At 36.7% G+C, this 16917-nt stretch overlaps 1 protein-coding gene across 3 annotated transcripts; it reads left to right on the top strand.

Annotated features, from left to right (window-relative positions):
* The first annotated feature begins 282 nt into the window (after positions 1–282).
* LACTB2 (lactamase beta 2) lies at positions 283–16234 on the top strand. 3 transcript variants are annotated; one of them, XM_030266323.4, is made up of 7 exons: positions 287–556; positions 1100–1263; positions 2558–2681; positions 5369–5547; positions 9563–9711; positions 11424–11501; positions 14114–14319. In XM_030266323.4, exons 1-7 carry the CDS (start codon positions 435–437, stop codon positions 14186–14188), a joined length of 891 nt encoding a protein of 296 aa, XP_030122183.2. In that variant the 5' UTR covers positions 287–434; the 3' UTR covers positions 14189–14319. The 3 variants fall into 3 exon arrangements, with proteins under 3 accessions (XP_072780857.1, XP_030122183.2, XP_002199177.5); XM_002199141.7 differs by having other exon boundaries at positions 293–556; positions 11424–11505; positions 14114–16234; XM_072924756.1 differs by lacking the exons at positions 11424–11501; positions 14114–14319 and adding an exon at positions 11009–11245 and having other exon boundaries at positions 283–556.
* Positions 16235–16917: the final 683 nt, after the last annotated feature.

Here is a 16917-nt window from a genome sequence, read left to right as displayed (position 1 = left end):
AAAATGCTGAATCCTAGATAGCTCCTGTGCGCCGTGCGGGAGCATACGCAGTTCCTACACCCGCTGTAAGTAGGCGTGACCCTGGATACAGAAAAGGCGCATTTACAACAAATTTCTCTGGAAAAAGCCGGCAGAGCACGGACACGCCTCTCATGGGCAGCAGCGAGGCGCGGAGAACTGAATTCCACCGAGAACTGACCTCCTGCTCGGAGGAGAATTTTATCCGACAGGATCACGACACCGCCAGGAGCGGGGCTCCAGGCCCACAGCCGCCGCGGAACGGAACGGATCGGAACGGAACGGATCGGAACGGAACGGAAGGAGCCGCCCCGCGGGCGGGCGGGAGGCGGAGCGCGGCCGCAGAGCTTCCGCGCCGCCGTCCCGGGCCGCCTGAGGGGAGCGGGGCCGGGAGCTCGGCGGCGTTCGCTGCAGGGATGGTGTCGCTGCTGCCGCGCATCGACCGGCTCTCGTCGCGGGTGGTGCGAGTGCTGGGCTGCAACCCGGGGCCCATGACCCTGCAGGGCACCAACACCTACCTGGTGGGCTCCGGGCACAGGTACCCGCCCTGCCCGGGGAGCGGGGCACGGCGCGGGGACCGGGCTCGGTGCCCCGGCCCCGCCTGGGAACCGCGAGCTGCCTTCGGCTCGAGAGGCCGCTACCGGCCTGCTCCCAAATCCCTTAGTCAGCGCTGGAAGGAGGAAAGAAACCGCAGAGCGTTAGATTTGAGGAGCCAGTGCCCGGAGGCGGCCTGGGCGGGTTGAATATGGAGTCTCGTCCGGGCGGCCTTGAGCCGAGGCCGGGAATTCAGTGAGGGATTGGCTGTGCCTCAGCTCCCCCGCGGGACTAAACGGTGGCTCCTGCCACTTGTCGCGGAATCGTAAATGTGTGGCCTACATTATTACTTGCCCCACTTTTTAAATTGTTATGCCGTGGGAGTGGAATGTCAGTAGGTGAAAGGTGGCGTCTGGATATGGAGGCATCCATTATTGCTAAATTTTTATCTGTTGGCTTGCTTTATTAATATTACTTGGCTGTTATATGAACACTCTTTATTCTCTGGTGTGTGTCTCTCCCTCCCTTTATTGTGGTCCGTGTGTAGAAGAGTCCTTATTGACACTGGAGAGCCAGGTATTCCTGAATATATCAGCTGTTTGAAGCAGACTCTGTCAGAGTTCAACATCGCCATTCAAGAAATTTTAGTGACACACTGGCATCATGATCATACTGGCGGAATACCTGATATCTGCAAAAGCATTCCAAGTGGTAGGCAGAGATTTCAGATATTGCTGAAAACGTTAAATACATGGCAAGAAAAGCATTAAGCACAGAATGCTTCTGTGCAAATCAACTGGATTATTCTTCTGTATAAATTACATGCAATTTCATGATCCTGCTGCAGTGTGTAGATTGAGAGCAATGAATAATCCGAATTTAATAGTTGTAGTACTACATGTTTTCTTTGATACCTGTGCATACTTTCATAGTGAATTTTACTTACGTGTAAATAATAAAAACATAGATTACTATCAGCATGGTACTAAAAGATATGAGAAAAACTTGAAAAGCTGCTTCTGTTTTACTTGGACAACAATGATACATTTATTGTTATTTTCACTTCTGTAAAAACAAATTGCTTGAATTTTGAAAAAGAAATGTGCATAACTTTGGGATTCCTTACAGGAGCCCATTAGTAGTTGCTGACAAATTCATAAGCCTCAGAGCATGAGGGGAAAGCAGTAGGGCAGTGTGCAAGTAAAATTTGATCTAAAAATATGTATTTCATGTTGACAAACAGTAAGAGACATTTCTCTGTTGGTATCTGAGAAGAGAATAAGCAGTATGGATAATGTGGTAATTCTTAACATTGTTGGACTTTGTTACGAGCTTTGTGACAAGGCTTAATTTTGTAAAGTTGCCAGGTGTTTATCTTTAATGAAGCCTGGGTGCTACTGTAAACAATTGGTGTCTTGGTGAGGATTTTGGGCTTGCCAGCCTATCAATGTGGCTGTAAAGACTAGCAAGGGATATGAATGCCTTTCTGGGTTGCTGTCTATAGCTGTTCCAGTCAAGGTGTTTGCATTTTGTGCACTGGTCAGAATGGTAAAAGCTGAGAGAAGTGGCAGGTCAAAAAGTCTTCATCCAATTTTATACAAATGTGATGCTTCTGTGAATCATAAAGCAAAATGTGTGGGCAGAAATCTAGTGGCATTGTAAAAACTTGGGGGAATTGACTCATGAATCAAGAAGGAACATTTGTAAAATATAATATTACTGATCTTCATTAATTTCATTTGTGTTTTTTTCCAATTTCAAATTTGTCACTGGTACAGAGTGCTGTATTCAGAATCAGTGGCTTTCACTGTTTAGTGGTTTTGGCTCTGGAATAAGGCTGCTCTACAAATATAAATATGATACTTTAGAGAACTTGTTGTTTCTAGTTTTGTATTCATACTGTGTGATAATTAATAGTACTTATTCAAAAAGTAACCTGTCTGTGGAATTACCTTGTTAGCGACAAATTCAAAACATCATTTTCTTTGCTTTCCTCAAATATTAGACTCAGAATATCGCATATGTAAGCTCCCTCGTGTCCCTCACTGTGAAGAAACAATAGAAGGCGGACATAAATATTTTTATCTTAAAGATGGAGATGTGATAGAGACAGAGGGAGCCACACTCAGGTAACCATGAGTTTCTTCAAGTTCTTTTTTCTTCAGAATTCTGACATGTACCTGTATCCTAATTCTTAATGGTTTCCAATCCATACATCTAATCTTTTCAGTGCTTATGCGTGTAGCCTTCCTGTCATGATCCCGCAGGATATGTTAATACAAAGACATTGTTTTTATGAATGAGAATTGTCAGAAATTAGCCTTCAGATTTAGTCTTTAGACTCAGCAGAGAAATTAACACTATTTCCCTAGAAAAACACTTTCTCCAGGGAAATCAAATTTTAATACTTTCTCATCACTCTTACATAATTAGTTACTATTAAAATTGTGGAAGTCTATAGTAGTCTGACTGGATTATTAGCATGCCTTTCTTTTTACTTTAAAAATATTTCCCTAGGAGACTCTAAAACACTTAATACTTAAAATGTTAAATTTTAGACCTTGAACCTATGAGGTTCTTGTAGGCTGCCAGCTTTTGGAGGACTTCTTTCCGTGATGCATACTACCTATAATGTTAGTCTAAATGAGTGAGAAACACAAAGCTACTGTGCCTTGTGGAGGCACACACACAATAAAAAGGTCTGACCATTCTGTTTTCAGACTCCTTTCTTTAACAAGGCATTATTCTTACATGGACAAAGTTTGCCTGTTTTCTCCATTTTATATTATATCCCACTTGTAGAATATGTCACTTGGTTGATTGCAAGGAGAAAAACATTTAAAAAGAAAAGGGATGTGTTTTATCAAAAAGCATTTTATTTTATTAGTATAAAAGTAAAAAACATCTTGTATTGCATACGGAAGACCTCTCACTACCCTAAGTGGCTCATGTTTGGACAAAAATTTGGAGGTGGAAAATATTTTTTTTAAATTTCAAATCAGTCAAGGATTAGCCCATTTTGAAGTTTGTGGAGGACCAGGCATAGACGTGTTTTGTCTCGGACATTCTGACTTGCAACAGGGAAGTTGCGATTGGAGTGTCCCCTGGAGGTGGGACAGCACGGTCCTGAGCCAACTTCCTTTTCTAACTTCAGAGTCACGGTGCTTTCACCAGTCCCCCACCCCAGCTTGGTGCCTGGAGGGCTCAAACAGGCTGGCTGTGCTGGTGTGGGAGTTAGGAGTTTCTTGAAGGGTGTTGTAAAAATACAGGGCTTGTAGCCAACACCTGGGAGAAGTTTATTGTGACGATTGGGAGCTTGTTGAAGTGTGTCCTAGAAGTGAAGGGCTTCTTTAGCCTACACTTCTGAAACCAAATAGTGGGCTAGTTTATACCAGAAAGCATGGGAGTTCCCAGACACATAGTCTGGTGTCCTTATTGATCCTGAAGAGAATTTATAACAAACATTACAGCCCCTACAGGTGAATTGTAACAGGAGTCATGCAGCCAAGCTTTATGGTTGGTTAAAAGCAGGTATTCTCACCTGGGTTAATTCATTAACCACTTCAAGAATATTCCTAGACTCCATCACTGGTTCTAAACCAGCAGTATCTGGATGTTAAATTTTAGTTAGCAACCATCAGGTTTTCAAGGTGTGCCACAGCGAGGGGGCAAGGCATGCTGGCAACACCTTTCCACATACTTCTATTTCTGCTATTTTTTCATGTTAGTGGTTTGGCTTCCTGGTGAAATTTCATCAAGAACTGAAGGATACCATGTCCCAAAGGTGAGCCCATCGACTTGATTTTGATGTTGCCTCCACAAGGCAATGGCTCACCTGCTTTCTGCTGAGCTCAGTATTCAGTAGGAGCTGGAAGTCATTGCATCAGATGATGCTGCACTTGTGGTCTCCCAGCCCTGCTTCAGCATGGCTGGGAGGTGTTTAGCCTTGCCCTGTACACCACACTTGGCACCAGCTCTGTCACTTCCTGATCACTGTTTTAATGCATCTGCCATTAACAAGATTCTAATGGATATTAGCAGTGATGCTGGTTGGAGTTGTGTTACTTTCAGTCTGCATCAGCCTTTGCATGAGGCCCTTCTGCTTTTCAGAAATCATCATGAAAGGACACCCCAGTGCAGCTCCTTGGCAGCTCAGGTTACCATATACTGTATACATACCTACTGCTCCTTTGCTGCATGCTAATACGCTGCTTGTGCAAGCTGTGGGTCCTTAATCCTTACCATGCAGGTGTTTAATGACCTGCACATAGAAAAGCTGAAAGACTTGCAGGGAAAAATAAATTTTTGAAGACTGAACTTCATCTGGGTCAGGTTCGGAAGTTTGTAGTTAATTTCTGAAAGAATAGATATCATCCTTACCCTCCTTCGAAAGTACAATGTGTATGTCAAGAACTTCAAGTGTTTCAATCTGGAAATAACATGTCAATCTTATTTTTTAAAGCTTCAGAATAACTCCCTCTATAACAGAAATTCTGCATGGCTAGTCAGCTCCTTTAATGCACTTGTATTACGGTGTGTCATGCAAGTAAAAGCATGCTAGGGATGATTGATGATTGATACTCTGGATGGTATAAGAAAATTGATTGGGATTAGGCAAAGTGATACCTGTTTACATCAACTTCTCAGCCTTTTTTGGTCAGTGTTTTGTGATTCTTGTTATGGGCTGCTTTGCAAGTGTATTATTTTACCATCATTTTTTCTGGCTTCAAAAATGAAGTGTGTATATATATATATATATATATATATATATATATATATATATGAAAAACATATGCTTTCTTTTTTCTTTAAACAGAGTTTTATATACACCAGGACACACTGATGATCATATGATTTTACATCTAGAAGAAGAAAATGCTGTATTTTCTGGTGACTGTATTTTAGGGGAAGGAACAACAGTAATAGAAGACCTGTCTGATTACATGAAAACTTTGAAAAAGTTGTTAGAAATGAAGCCAGATTTGATTTATCCAGGTAGGTGGTTTTGGTTTTAACTGCTCTCTTTTACTGTGTAATTTTTAAACATCTCCTCTAAGAATTTGAGAACTATTATTACAATCAAACATCATTCCTGATGTAACAATTCAATTTAATAAGCAGTAACTAAGCTGTCTTGTCATGGTGGTTTGCAAAACTTGAACATTTTCAGTGATAGGTATCTTTCCTTTCTTAAATTTCTCCATTTCAGGGTGGGTCTTGTCTTTCTGTGCCCAAAGACTTCAGGGGCCAAAATCTTTCACTGTTGGAATAGTACAGCAGATTTAATTTTCTTATATTATTCCATCCCTGTCCTTGAATGTTATCCTGGAAGAAAAAAACAATAATTGTTCTTTCGTTCCTTTTCATACCCACATACACTGTCAATGTGAGTAACCTAGTAATGTTTTTTGAGAGAGTTGTATGTCCTTTGCAGTACAGATTAATCACAAATTTGTCTTGGAAAGCTGTAGAACTGTGAAGTGGTAATCTTAGTTAATGATTTAGGTTCAATTTGAACAAGAGCTAGGAGGCCAAAAATGTTCTAAAAATAAGTTGCCTATTCATTCATTCTATGAATTTCCTTTGATTCTTTTCTCTCTCTCTCTCTCTCCTTCAAACCTTGGGAATGCATTTACTTTTCATATATACCGTATGTCTGTTTGACAAGACTACATTTTAAGAATTCATTATGTAACTACAGTTTAAGCTCCTCATTTGCTTTTTCAGAGCTACATTTCAGGGTTTTTTTCTGACTTTTTCTATTTCATCTTCAACTTCTCATTCCAAGCTACTGTATCTATGTTCTCAGTTGTGCCTTTTTCCATTAGCCATCTATGTTTAGCCTACTTTCTTGTGTTCATTCTTAAAATAGCCTTCTTTTGAAGTATGTGTCCTTTAAGATCTCGGCATAAAAATGCTGTTTAAGAAAAACATTCTTACATATTCCATAGATGTGGGGGTTGATGTAGACAGAATAGTGACTTGGTCATATATATTGACTTAACTGACTTAACTAATCAACTTAACTGACTTAACTAACCATTAAAACTAACAATTTTTTAGCCTCCAAAATCTCAGCCAAATGTTTTACTTTCTTTCTTTCTTAATACCTGCAAAATACAGTCTGTTCCTCTAACTGAATTTCTGCCTTCCAAAACCCCATATATGTCCAATTATGTTTGGTTTATCAATTTTATCTATTGTATTTCGCTCTGTTCTTAATGGTTTTTGTATCTAGATTACACATTCACCAAGGCTGAACATCTGTGCTCTTTATTTCTAAGTGTTTGCTGCTGTTTTAACTGTGTTCTTACTGGACTTGCAATTAGGAAGCCAGTCTGGTATTGTGAATTTTCAGTGATGATAGCTAGTTTGGAACTATTCATCCCTACACCACAAAATGTACATGCAGTTGTGCAAAAAGTGCTATTGCCCAATCAGAACAATTGGTGATACTGTTGGGTATGACTACAGCAGAAATAGTTTGTTTTACCAATATATTCTATATAAGCAAATCACTCTGTGCTGCAGTATTAGGTCTTCATAATTCTTGAACTCTTTCCTCCACCAATGCTTTAGCACTCATGTGGTAACCTCAGAATTGCACAAGTTTTTGTAACAAACTGACTGCTGACTACCTGAGAGTAGGTGAATTTTGTCAATCCTTCCCCTTCTATGTTTCTTTTTAAATTTAATGTGGAAATTACTCTGGCATAACACTCAGGATATCTAATTACAGATAATACTTGATGAGAATCCTTGGGACAAGAAAAGGGCATTTTAGTCAGCAAAGGGCTCCCCATCCTGTAATAATATACAATTTTCCTTGGTAATACAGAAAAAAATGGTACCGGAATTAGGAATCTGTGGAAGATTTCATGAGCCAATTGTTTTCTTCACTTCTGTCCTTTGTGCTGTAATTTAAAGTAAGAGAACCTCACACTTCACAATGTGTTATGAGGAAATAATATGTATCTGTCTGAAATTAAAGCTGAATTCATGGAAAGACGGTCAGATTTTGAGAATGCTTTTCATATGCTCAGAAACATTTTACTTTTACTCAGATATTAATCCATTTATTCATCAATAAATAAATAACTCTACTGCTGTCCCTGAAAAATGACGGATGGGAAAGTTCCACATCTGGACTTAGTTCCCAGCTTTCTGAGATCATTTTTATGTACATATATGCATACACAACAGCTACGGATCAGATGATGTAATAGATATGAAGTCCCTTTAACTTTGCAAAATGGGGGTTCCATTTCAGGTTCTGACATTGGTCTTGTAGTCTAAGTTTAATAATCACTTGGAATAGTAGGGACAGGTTTTAAGAATGCCTTGAGATTCCATGTGCAACCCATAATTTTGATTACTTCAGTGAGACTTCTGTCATTAGAGAATGCAAGAGAATGGACAGTTAACATTACAGTCTCTGCTTTGTATATCTTACTGTGTTTTTTCTAAAAAGTTTTTTAAGTTTTAGGTGTATAAATGGTAACAGTAGAGATACTGTTATGCTTGTAATTTATTTTGTAAGGAAAAATAGCTTCATATTAAATATGTTTGAAATCATTAAATATAAATGCATATGCTAGTATAGCTTTATGTTTACACATTACATATCTTGTATTTTTAATACTTAAACAAGGTAAGTTTCAATGTATACTTAGTAATTTCAAACATGCTGGAGTGTGTAAGCTGAGATGTATAAATATTTTGACTTGTAGAAGGATAGATTCCTTTGACACTAGTTCAAAACATGAAAAATCAGTTGCTCTTTTTCTATAAGCTGCCTGTCATCAGGCAAAATAAGCTTTGATTTTAAAAGCTTAAAAATTAAAAACCCATTTAATCAGTAAACCCAAAAGTACAAGTAAAGAATACAGTGATTTTTTTAATAGTTAGAGAACCTCAAAATACACTGATTTTGATGATACCAAGTAACTTCTAAAAGAAAGCTATAGTTTTTTACAGTAGTTTCTTTTTTACTAATTTTATAAATTTCTTAGAGTTTGCATTCAGAGGGTAGCGCTGGAAGTTGCTGCTGCTACTTCACGTGAGTTGTACAGGCAAAGAAATAGGAAACCTTGCTATAAAAAGCATGTGATGAATGTTTGTGCAAGTCAATTCCTCTATAGGTAACACAATAAATTTAATTTCTATGCATGTAGCTCTCATGGCTGAACAATATTTTCTGTCATTTTAATGTACTGTGAGATTTGATTTTTTCATAAAGGTTAGTGCTTTACCAATTAAGCCATTTCATAATGTGATTCAAAGACCTCTAAGTTGAACATTTTTGATCTGCCACAGTCAGTCCAGGAAAAAATATGTTTTGCTTATTAACCAGTCAGACATAAAATAATCCACCTATAACTTTCCCTGTGCCTTCCATTTTTCCTGCCCTGATATGTTCTGACTGCCTCACTTATTTGTGTCCTATTAATTTTTCTTATCATACTCACAACAGTGTTTCTAAAGGCATAAAATACAGTGTGTGAATCAGTTTTGAAGATTTGTTTGGGAAAAGTACCTGTCACAATTAAAGATGTCACCTTGGTGTTTGCCCCAACAGGACAGTAGTACCTGAGTCCTTTGTATCAGCCATTATTGTTCAAAGGCCAGTATCAATTTAAATCATTAGTGTCAATATCCTTTGGGGAGTGGAAGACAAGGAAACAGAGATAATACAGTAATCTGAATCTCATCTTTTAAATCTGTTCAGCAGTGAACTCCTTTCCTTTTTTCTAATGGCCTAAAGTAGTCTTCCCTTGCTTTCCTTATTCCATCTGAAGTATTCCCTTTTCCCTGTTCAGACTTTTAATATCCTAGTTTTTCCTTTCCATCTTAATGCTTTTCAGATGCAGACTGTAATACAGACATTCAAACCTTTTTCTCATTAGTTTTAAATCTACTAGAGTTTACAAAAGAATGTTTCAATTATTCAGTAGTATACTTAATTACAATGTAAGTAATAGTGCTCTGGTACATGTGTTTTGATTTTTAGGTCACGGCCCAGTAGTACGTGATGCAAATACTAGAATCCAAAACTACATTTCTCACCGACTTGCACGTGAGCAGCAAATTATAAATGTTTTCCAGAAGAATACTGGGAAATCATATACATCCTCAGAGCTTGTAAAGATGGTATACAAGGTAATTGTTGATCAAAAGTTTTCAGCTCAATCTAAAGAAAATTGAGGTTAGGTTCATCAAACTTGTATGTAACAGTGTTGGTTTTTGAATGAAAATCATGGTGGCTTCTTGAAAGGGAAAAAAAATATTTCTGCCTGTTCAGAGTTCAATTATGACTGTACCTTTAAATTGTCTCGTTTAAGCACTTAATTGAGGTGAGGCCCACATGATCCTTACAAACTTATTTAACTATCCAGGTCTTAGGCACAGTTTCATAAGACTAAGCAAAAATTAAATAGTAGTGCATAGTTCAAAATGAAAAGTATGACATGACTATTAGTTGTGGATTTCCCAAAGTGTGTTTGGAGTCTCCTGAAGAATGGTTGAAAACTGAGTTCTTGATTTATCAGTCTGCAAGAGGTTACCAGTGAACTGCAATTCCACAGCAAAGAGAAATATATCGCAGCTCAGATGTTGTATGTGTCTTTAGACTGGTATAACAGTACTTTGTTGCTACTTCATCACCCTTCATGTAACCTCTTCAGTTTTTCCCTGTGGTTGGGGGTTGCCCTCCAGACAAGCAGAGATAAGAGATACAGTGTTTCTGCTGTGGAGGAAGGTGTCAAAGCTGCCAATAGCTGTGGCTCATGAACTGGTCTGTAACAGCTTCAAAGCTCATTTTTTGTGGTTCTGCTGATACAGTTTCCAAAAGAATGCCTACCTCACCACGGACATTTTGCAGTACTGATATACCATTACCTATGGTCATTCAGCTTCTGCAGTTCTCCTGCCTGATGAACTAGATTTTAAATATAAAGCCATTCTCGTGCTTCTGTAAATCACAAACCACTTGTCCTGCCTATGTAAGAATTTTTTCAGTACTGTTACAAAGAAGTGTATATGCTTTCAAAGTATTCTCAAGGTTCACAATTTATTTAACTAGTTTTCTAGTTACTTTTCCTGCCATGCATATTATTTGAAGAACTTTTTAATTTTCAAAAAGGAAAAGAGTTTTGCGTTTAGGATGATAGAGCTGGAGAGGACGATTTTGGGCAGTAGTCATACAATCATAGAATGGTATGGGTTGGGAGGGATTTTAAAGGTCAGCAATTTCAGCCATGGGCAGAGACGCCTTCCAGAAGACCAGGTTGCTCAAAGCCCCATCCACCTTGTCCTGGAACCCTTCTAGAATTAGGGCATCCACAGCTTTTCTGGGCAACAGGTGTTACTGCTTTTACATAATAAGCATTGAAGAATTGTAAAAAATATTTTGTCCTCCTGAAGCTGTTACATATTTTTATTGTTTACTCATTTACAGATACTAATTGCTACAGGATATTTGAACGTATGCAAATGTTGTCATGGAATAGAACAGATAGTTATCTATGGAGAAATGCATTATAAATTTGTCTTTAAAAATACTCAGCTACACTGACAACCCAGGGCAGACCAAGATCAGAGGAGAAGTCTTCTTAGTGCTGGCCAAAGTTTCCATCATACAAATGGATAATGCAAAAAAACGAGGAAAGTAAACAAAAATGCGTTGTTAGACTGCGTGTTTAACTAGTGTAAAATTGATTTACTAACCTATGGTTAGTTGTTACATAACTAACGAATGTTCCCATACCGATTCAGAAGAGGAACATCTATGGTAATAAACCATGGGTTCCATGTATTGAAAAAATAATTGATGGATATTTAAATACAAAATGCATATTTTTCGTTCCCTTTAGGAAATCCCTGAGAATTTACTTCCAGCAGCAGAACGTAACCTCCTGGTCCACTTGAAGAAGCTGGAAAAAGAAGGAAAAGTGTGTAAGTTGTGAATGAAGGGTGGAAGGAGGGTCATTTTCATTTTGATGTTCTATGCACTAGTTCTTATGTTATTTTAGTGCATTATTTTCTAGGGGGGAAAAAAATGCAATTTTTTGTATTAGCTGTCCATCATACAAATTGAGGTAGAGTAATATACAGAATGGTTGTACAGTATTCACAAACTTTTATAAAATACTTTACTAAGTATTTGAGTGCTTAGAGCTCAGATTACTGCAATGCATATGCCTTTCCATTTTTATTTAAAACATACCATAGAATACATTCCTAATGCCAGCATTTATATCTTCTGGTATTTTCTGAAATTCATACCTAAATATGCATGTATATTTTATGGGTTTACATTTATGTTTGTGCCCAGACTAAATGTTGAATATTTTTGTGTGTATGTGTTATAGAGATAGTTAAAATCACACAATGTCAATTTTTACAATTTCTGATTAGTAGAGTGCCTAATAGAGCTGCTATATTTAGTTTACTGTTTTTACATTGTGCCTTTACTCTTAACGAATAAGGTGAAGTATTCTATTTCAGTAATGGCATGTACATATGGACACAATATTCAGTCAAAGCTTAGGAAAATATTTCTTCCTATACAATACATAACTGCACTCAGAACTGACTATTTGTAAGTAAATAATAACATGAATTAACAGCTGTTGCAGATTTTTACCATTTACCAACCTGAATAACAACATAAATTAGCGTATTTTTTCAACTTAGACCCTCTGTTTATCTTACTGATAGAATGGTACTAGGTACTAACTGAACAATTGAGACTGAATTTTTGTAATAGTAATAACAGCCTGGTTTTTATTCAAGGTAAATAGACTAGAGTCACATAGAATACAATCATTACTGAAGTTCAGAAAATGTTCTCTTTGGGCTTATTTTGTACAGAATACCATAGAAACTTTGCCAGCATGGTACTTACTGCAGCAGCTTTTAAATATTATCTCAATTCTTGGTTATTAACATACATCCTTGAGCTATAAATTTCTCCAATTTTGTGCCACCAGACTCATCAAGGGCCTGAGGTGCTGTTGACTCTTTATCCCTTCTTTTCACTCTCAAAGTAGTTCAAGCAACCGCATTTTCTGTTGAGGTCAAATAGTAGATAAATTAACTTTTTCTTTAAAGGTAGTCTTCCTACAAGAGTGTCTGCATCTTGAATACCCAGGAAATAATTTAGTTGAGGGAGCTAGTGATTTAAGGGTTTGTTTTCTCAAAACTACCCTTTTCATGTTTACTGAACAAAAATAACTCAGTTTTTCTCAGAAATCACATTTTAGTTTTGAAGAGGGAGTAGATACAGTCATGAGTCTGTTCACAAAGTATCAACTACTTGAAATTATTAGAAAGGTTAAATAACTAGAGGGTATGCTACTCAGAATAATTTGTGGGACTCTCCTACTCCAGTTGGAGGCCCTTGATTCAGATGTGTGTCTTACTTTCCTGGAAGCATGAGATGTGCCCTTTGAAGTTTGTTTTGTTTTTTAAACTTGAATTTGTGGGCACAGAGAAAGTGAGAAGCAATCTCATCAGAACACTTGAGGTTACTGAATTTTTAAATACAAGCTTAGGCCCAGACCAATGGTAAATGCTTAACATTACATGACCTTTGCCCATTTTTCAGTTCAAATTAGGGGCATCTGTTGAGGAAGACTGATTCTGTTGATTATAGCATACAAATGCTTGTGTACTCATGGCACTTGCTCATTTGATTTTAATATCCTTTGATGGCCTTTCCACATATTCTGAGATCTTGCAACATCTCAAGTTTTGTTCTTGTTATGGAGGACTTGAGCTGTAGACATAACACTGTCTTGCTTAATTTTCTTAAAATGTTTTTCCAAAAGAACATCTTGTCAGTATCAATAATGGAGGTGAGAGGCATATTGCAACCTTACAAGTGAGTTACTCACTGCACATGATGGCCATATTGCATCTGCCTGCTGCAATCATAATTTACCCACTCAATACTAGGGATTGCAGATTTTGTCAGTACATAACTTTTATAACTGCAGTTGGGAGCGACACTGCCTCTTAATTCAAGCAAAAATGTTGCTCTTCCTACTTAAAACAAAAATAATGTCTTGTAAGCAGGAGTGTGGCATAATGTAAATGTGTAAGCTTTATCCCATGGTTGGATATAAATAATTTGGTCATTGTTTCACATCATAGCTGATGAAGAGATAAAAAGTAATTTGGCTATTCTTAATTTAGGAGTACAGACTTTTTTCCATCTAAAGGTCATAAATCTCAGAAAATGCAACAAGCGCGCTGCTGCCTCAGATTTCTGAATATCTAGAAAGTTTAATATACCAAACTTTAAATAACTAGAGGATTATTAAGACCTTTTTATTAATCATTCTTTATACTGCTAGGTTACATTGTGAAATAGTTGATGGTTATCACCTTCAATTAAAACTGAACACTGGCATGAAGAAAAGTATTTAATTAGTTTTAATAATGAATGTCATGTGTAGGCATACATATACATGTACATGTTAAGTTTGGGATAATCTAATGTTTACAATTAAAATCTAAGTATTGATTTGTGACTAATTTGGTGTCTTTTTCTTAACAGTACGTGATGAAACTCCCAACTTCAGATGGAAAAACAATTTATAAGTTAGGCAAGATTGCTCAGGAGTGCATTTAAATCTTCATGGTTGCTGTATGAAAAATCATAACAATGAGTTGGAAAGTAACAACTGATTTTTACTTAGTTTTAAAAAGTGTGGTAACCATTTTAAAGCAATGTTACAGTAAGTTAACTGATGTTTCACATTCTACTGTATCGGAATTTTAAAATACCTTGGTGGGTACTGAGTTAATAAAATTGAATGAGTGTGAAGAATTGAATCCTGCCTTTGTTTTAAAGTGCTGAGTTTCATCATTGGTGGCAAAAGACAAATAGCAAGATCTTATAAACTTAATATTATAGTATCTTAAAGCAATATTATAAGCTTAATAAATCACATATATAAAAGAAATCTCTAGTAAAAAAAAACCAGAAAATATGTTATTCTAAACCTGGTTTCACCTGCTTATGCTTCTCAAAAAGTAATTTTCTAATAAGTTATTTGTACATTCTAAAAAACCAAGTTATTTTTGCTAACAGGTGTAATACCGGGGTTTATGTTCGTTTTCTAATTCAGCTGACTGTGCTTGTCTTTGCTGGTTCCTCAGTGCCACAGGTTTTAACAAACACTGAAAGTAATTCTAGACTTTTGGTTTTTTTGGTGGAAACATCATTTCTATGGAATTCTTTCAAAGAATTCGTTAATTTTAACTAACGCATGTCAAAAATGCACAGAGTTGGAGCAGACTTAAATTCTTTGTAAGATTCTGCAAGAATGTGATTAAAAAGCTGTATAAATTGAGATATTTATTACACGCCATATGACGTTTTGCTGTTAATCCACTTAAAGCAGAAATATTTTAACTAAGAGGTTGTATTTGGTTGTAAGATATTGTACAATGTATTAAAATATGTTTGGAAATTAATTTAAAGTGCAAGTTCAGTTCTCTGTGAACATTCCACTTGCAGAATAGTACATAAATATTTATTTACTTTGTCTATTCAAAGTGTGAGACATTTGGTGATATATACATTTCTTATAATATTACTCAGCCTTAAAAAACAAAAGCAGGCCTGAGATATTTGAAAATATCAAGGACAAATATATGTCCTTGAAAACCTTAGACCATTCAATCCTGTACCCTCATTTGTGAAACATGCATATATGTTTGGGTCCTTAAGGCATATCTTAATAATTGACATTATTTTACGAAGTTGATGGCATTTGTTCTGATCAGCTGAGATAATCAAAACCAAAAATACTCACAGGAACAGCAACCCAAAACTGAAATGGGAAATAACTTCTTTCTGTAAAAATTATGCTTCTTTCAAGCTTCACTGATCTGAAATTTGGCCACATCATGACACATGCTCACTTTTAACTTTTTAAACAGTGCCATTTTGAGACCTTTCTCAGGTCTGCTAGGTTTCCTTCCTATTGTATTTTCTATTTACTTATATTTTTCCAGACACTTTTTATCCTTTTCTCCCGCAAACTTTTTTTTTTTCTTCAATTCCTTTTGGAATAATTACTCAGTTTTCAATTTGACTTCTTTCCATAATAATTAGTTTTTCTGTAGCTATTCCATGAATTTATTGTTACCTTTGCCATTGTTAGGCATACAGACATAATTATCACTGCTTTTTTGAAAAAGATAATCCATATGCTCAGAATGTTGTCATTTTGCTTCAAGAAAAAAGAATTATCAGTGAAATGACGGTTTGCTGTCATGAGATCTGAGAACCTAAGACAGCAGGAAACTGATATGAAGAGGTGATGTCTCATTACCTTTCTGAGATAAAGAAGAAATCTAATGTCACTTTATGATTTTCTTCTGTTTTACTATAAATTTTGGAATAATGGAAATGGCTTTAGAATGCACTTAAAGAATTGTTGAAACTTGCTGATGGTAAAGAAAGCAAGAGGATACAAATAGAAAACTCCATGTTTGTGCTGTGCTGCCTGACATCTTCCAAAAAAAAAAACCACAAGGAAAAAGGCTGTTTAACCAGACAAGTAATTAATGATTGTGTATGGTGTCTTTGTAATATTAAGAGCAGAAATGGCACTGTTACTAAGATGCATATATAATAAAGGATACTTGGCTATGGCATCCTGAAAAAGTCTCAAGGCTCCTTGTTGATTATCATGTCTAATGCAATGTTTATTTTTAAAAGGTGAAAGTGTAAGATATGCCATGTGTGTACAAAAAGGAGGATTAGCCGTTTCACATGTACATGTTCATCTGTTGAGAATGCATTAAAGGTTACAAATAAAAAGAGGGGACGGAGCTATTTCTATCTTAATAGGTTAGAAAGACTAATAATACCATTTGCTGGGATAACTTTCTAAACAGCTGGGGACAGAAGGAAGCACAAATCATATTTCCAGCCTTCCTGCTAGCTAATTTCAAGAACCTCTCCTGAAAAGCAACATCCTTTATTACATTTAAGAACTAGACACTTGATGGAAGATACCTTTTTTTAAATTTTCCATTCTGTTCCTTGCTGATTTGCTTATTTATATTTGTTTTAAAATACTGTTCTTGGTTCTCTCTCTAGGCATGCTTGATGACACATAAATTCAGGAAAGAATTTCTAGAAATTCTAGAAATAGAAAGCTGTTTCTGTCTTGTTACTGCAGGTGTCATAATATGCTTCCTGTCGAAGTCTCCATGATCTTGCCACCTGAAACGCTGTATTTGGTTTGGTTGGGAAGGTTTTGTGACTCACACACGGTGGTGGCTTCTGTGATTAGATGTTGACTCAGATTGTAGGGAACTTGCTAAATAATGTGATCAGTTTGA

Source organism: Taeniopygia guttata, chromosome 2, assembly GCF_048771995.1.
Source record: "Taeniopygia guttata chromosome 2, bTaeGut7.mat, whole genome shotgun sequence".
NCBI classification, from domain to species: Eukaryota; Metazoa; Chordata; class Aves; order Passeriformes; family Estrildidae; genus Taeniopygia; species Taeniopygia guttata.
Note: the sequence above shows the minus strand (reverse complement) of the source record. Positions and strands in the feature narration are given on the sequence as shown.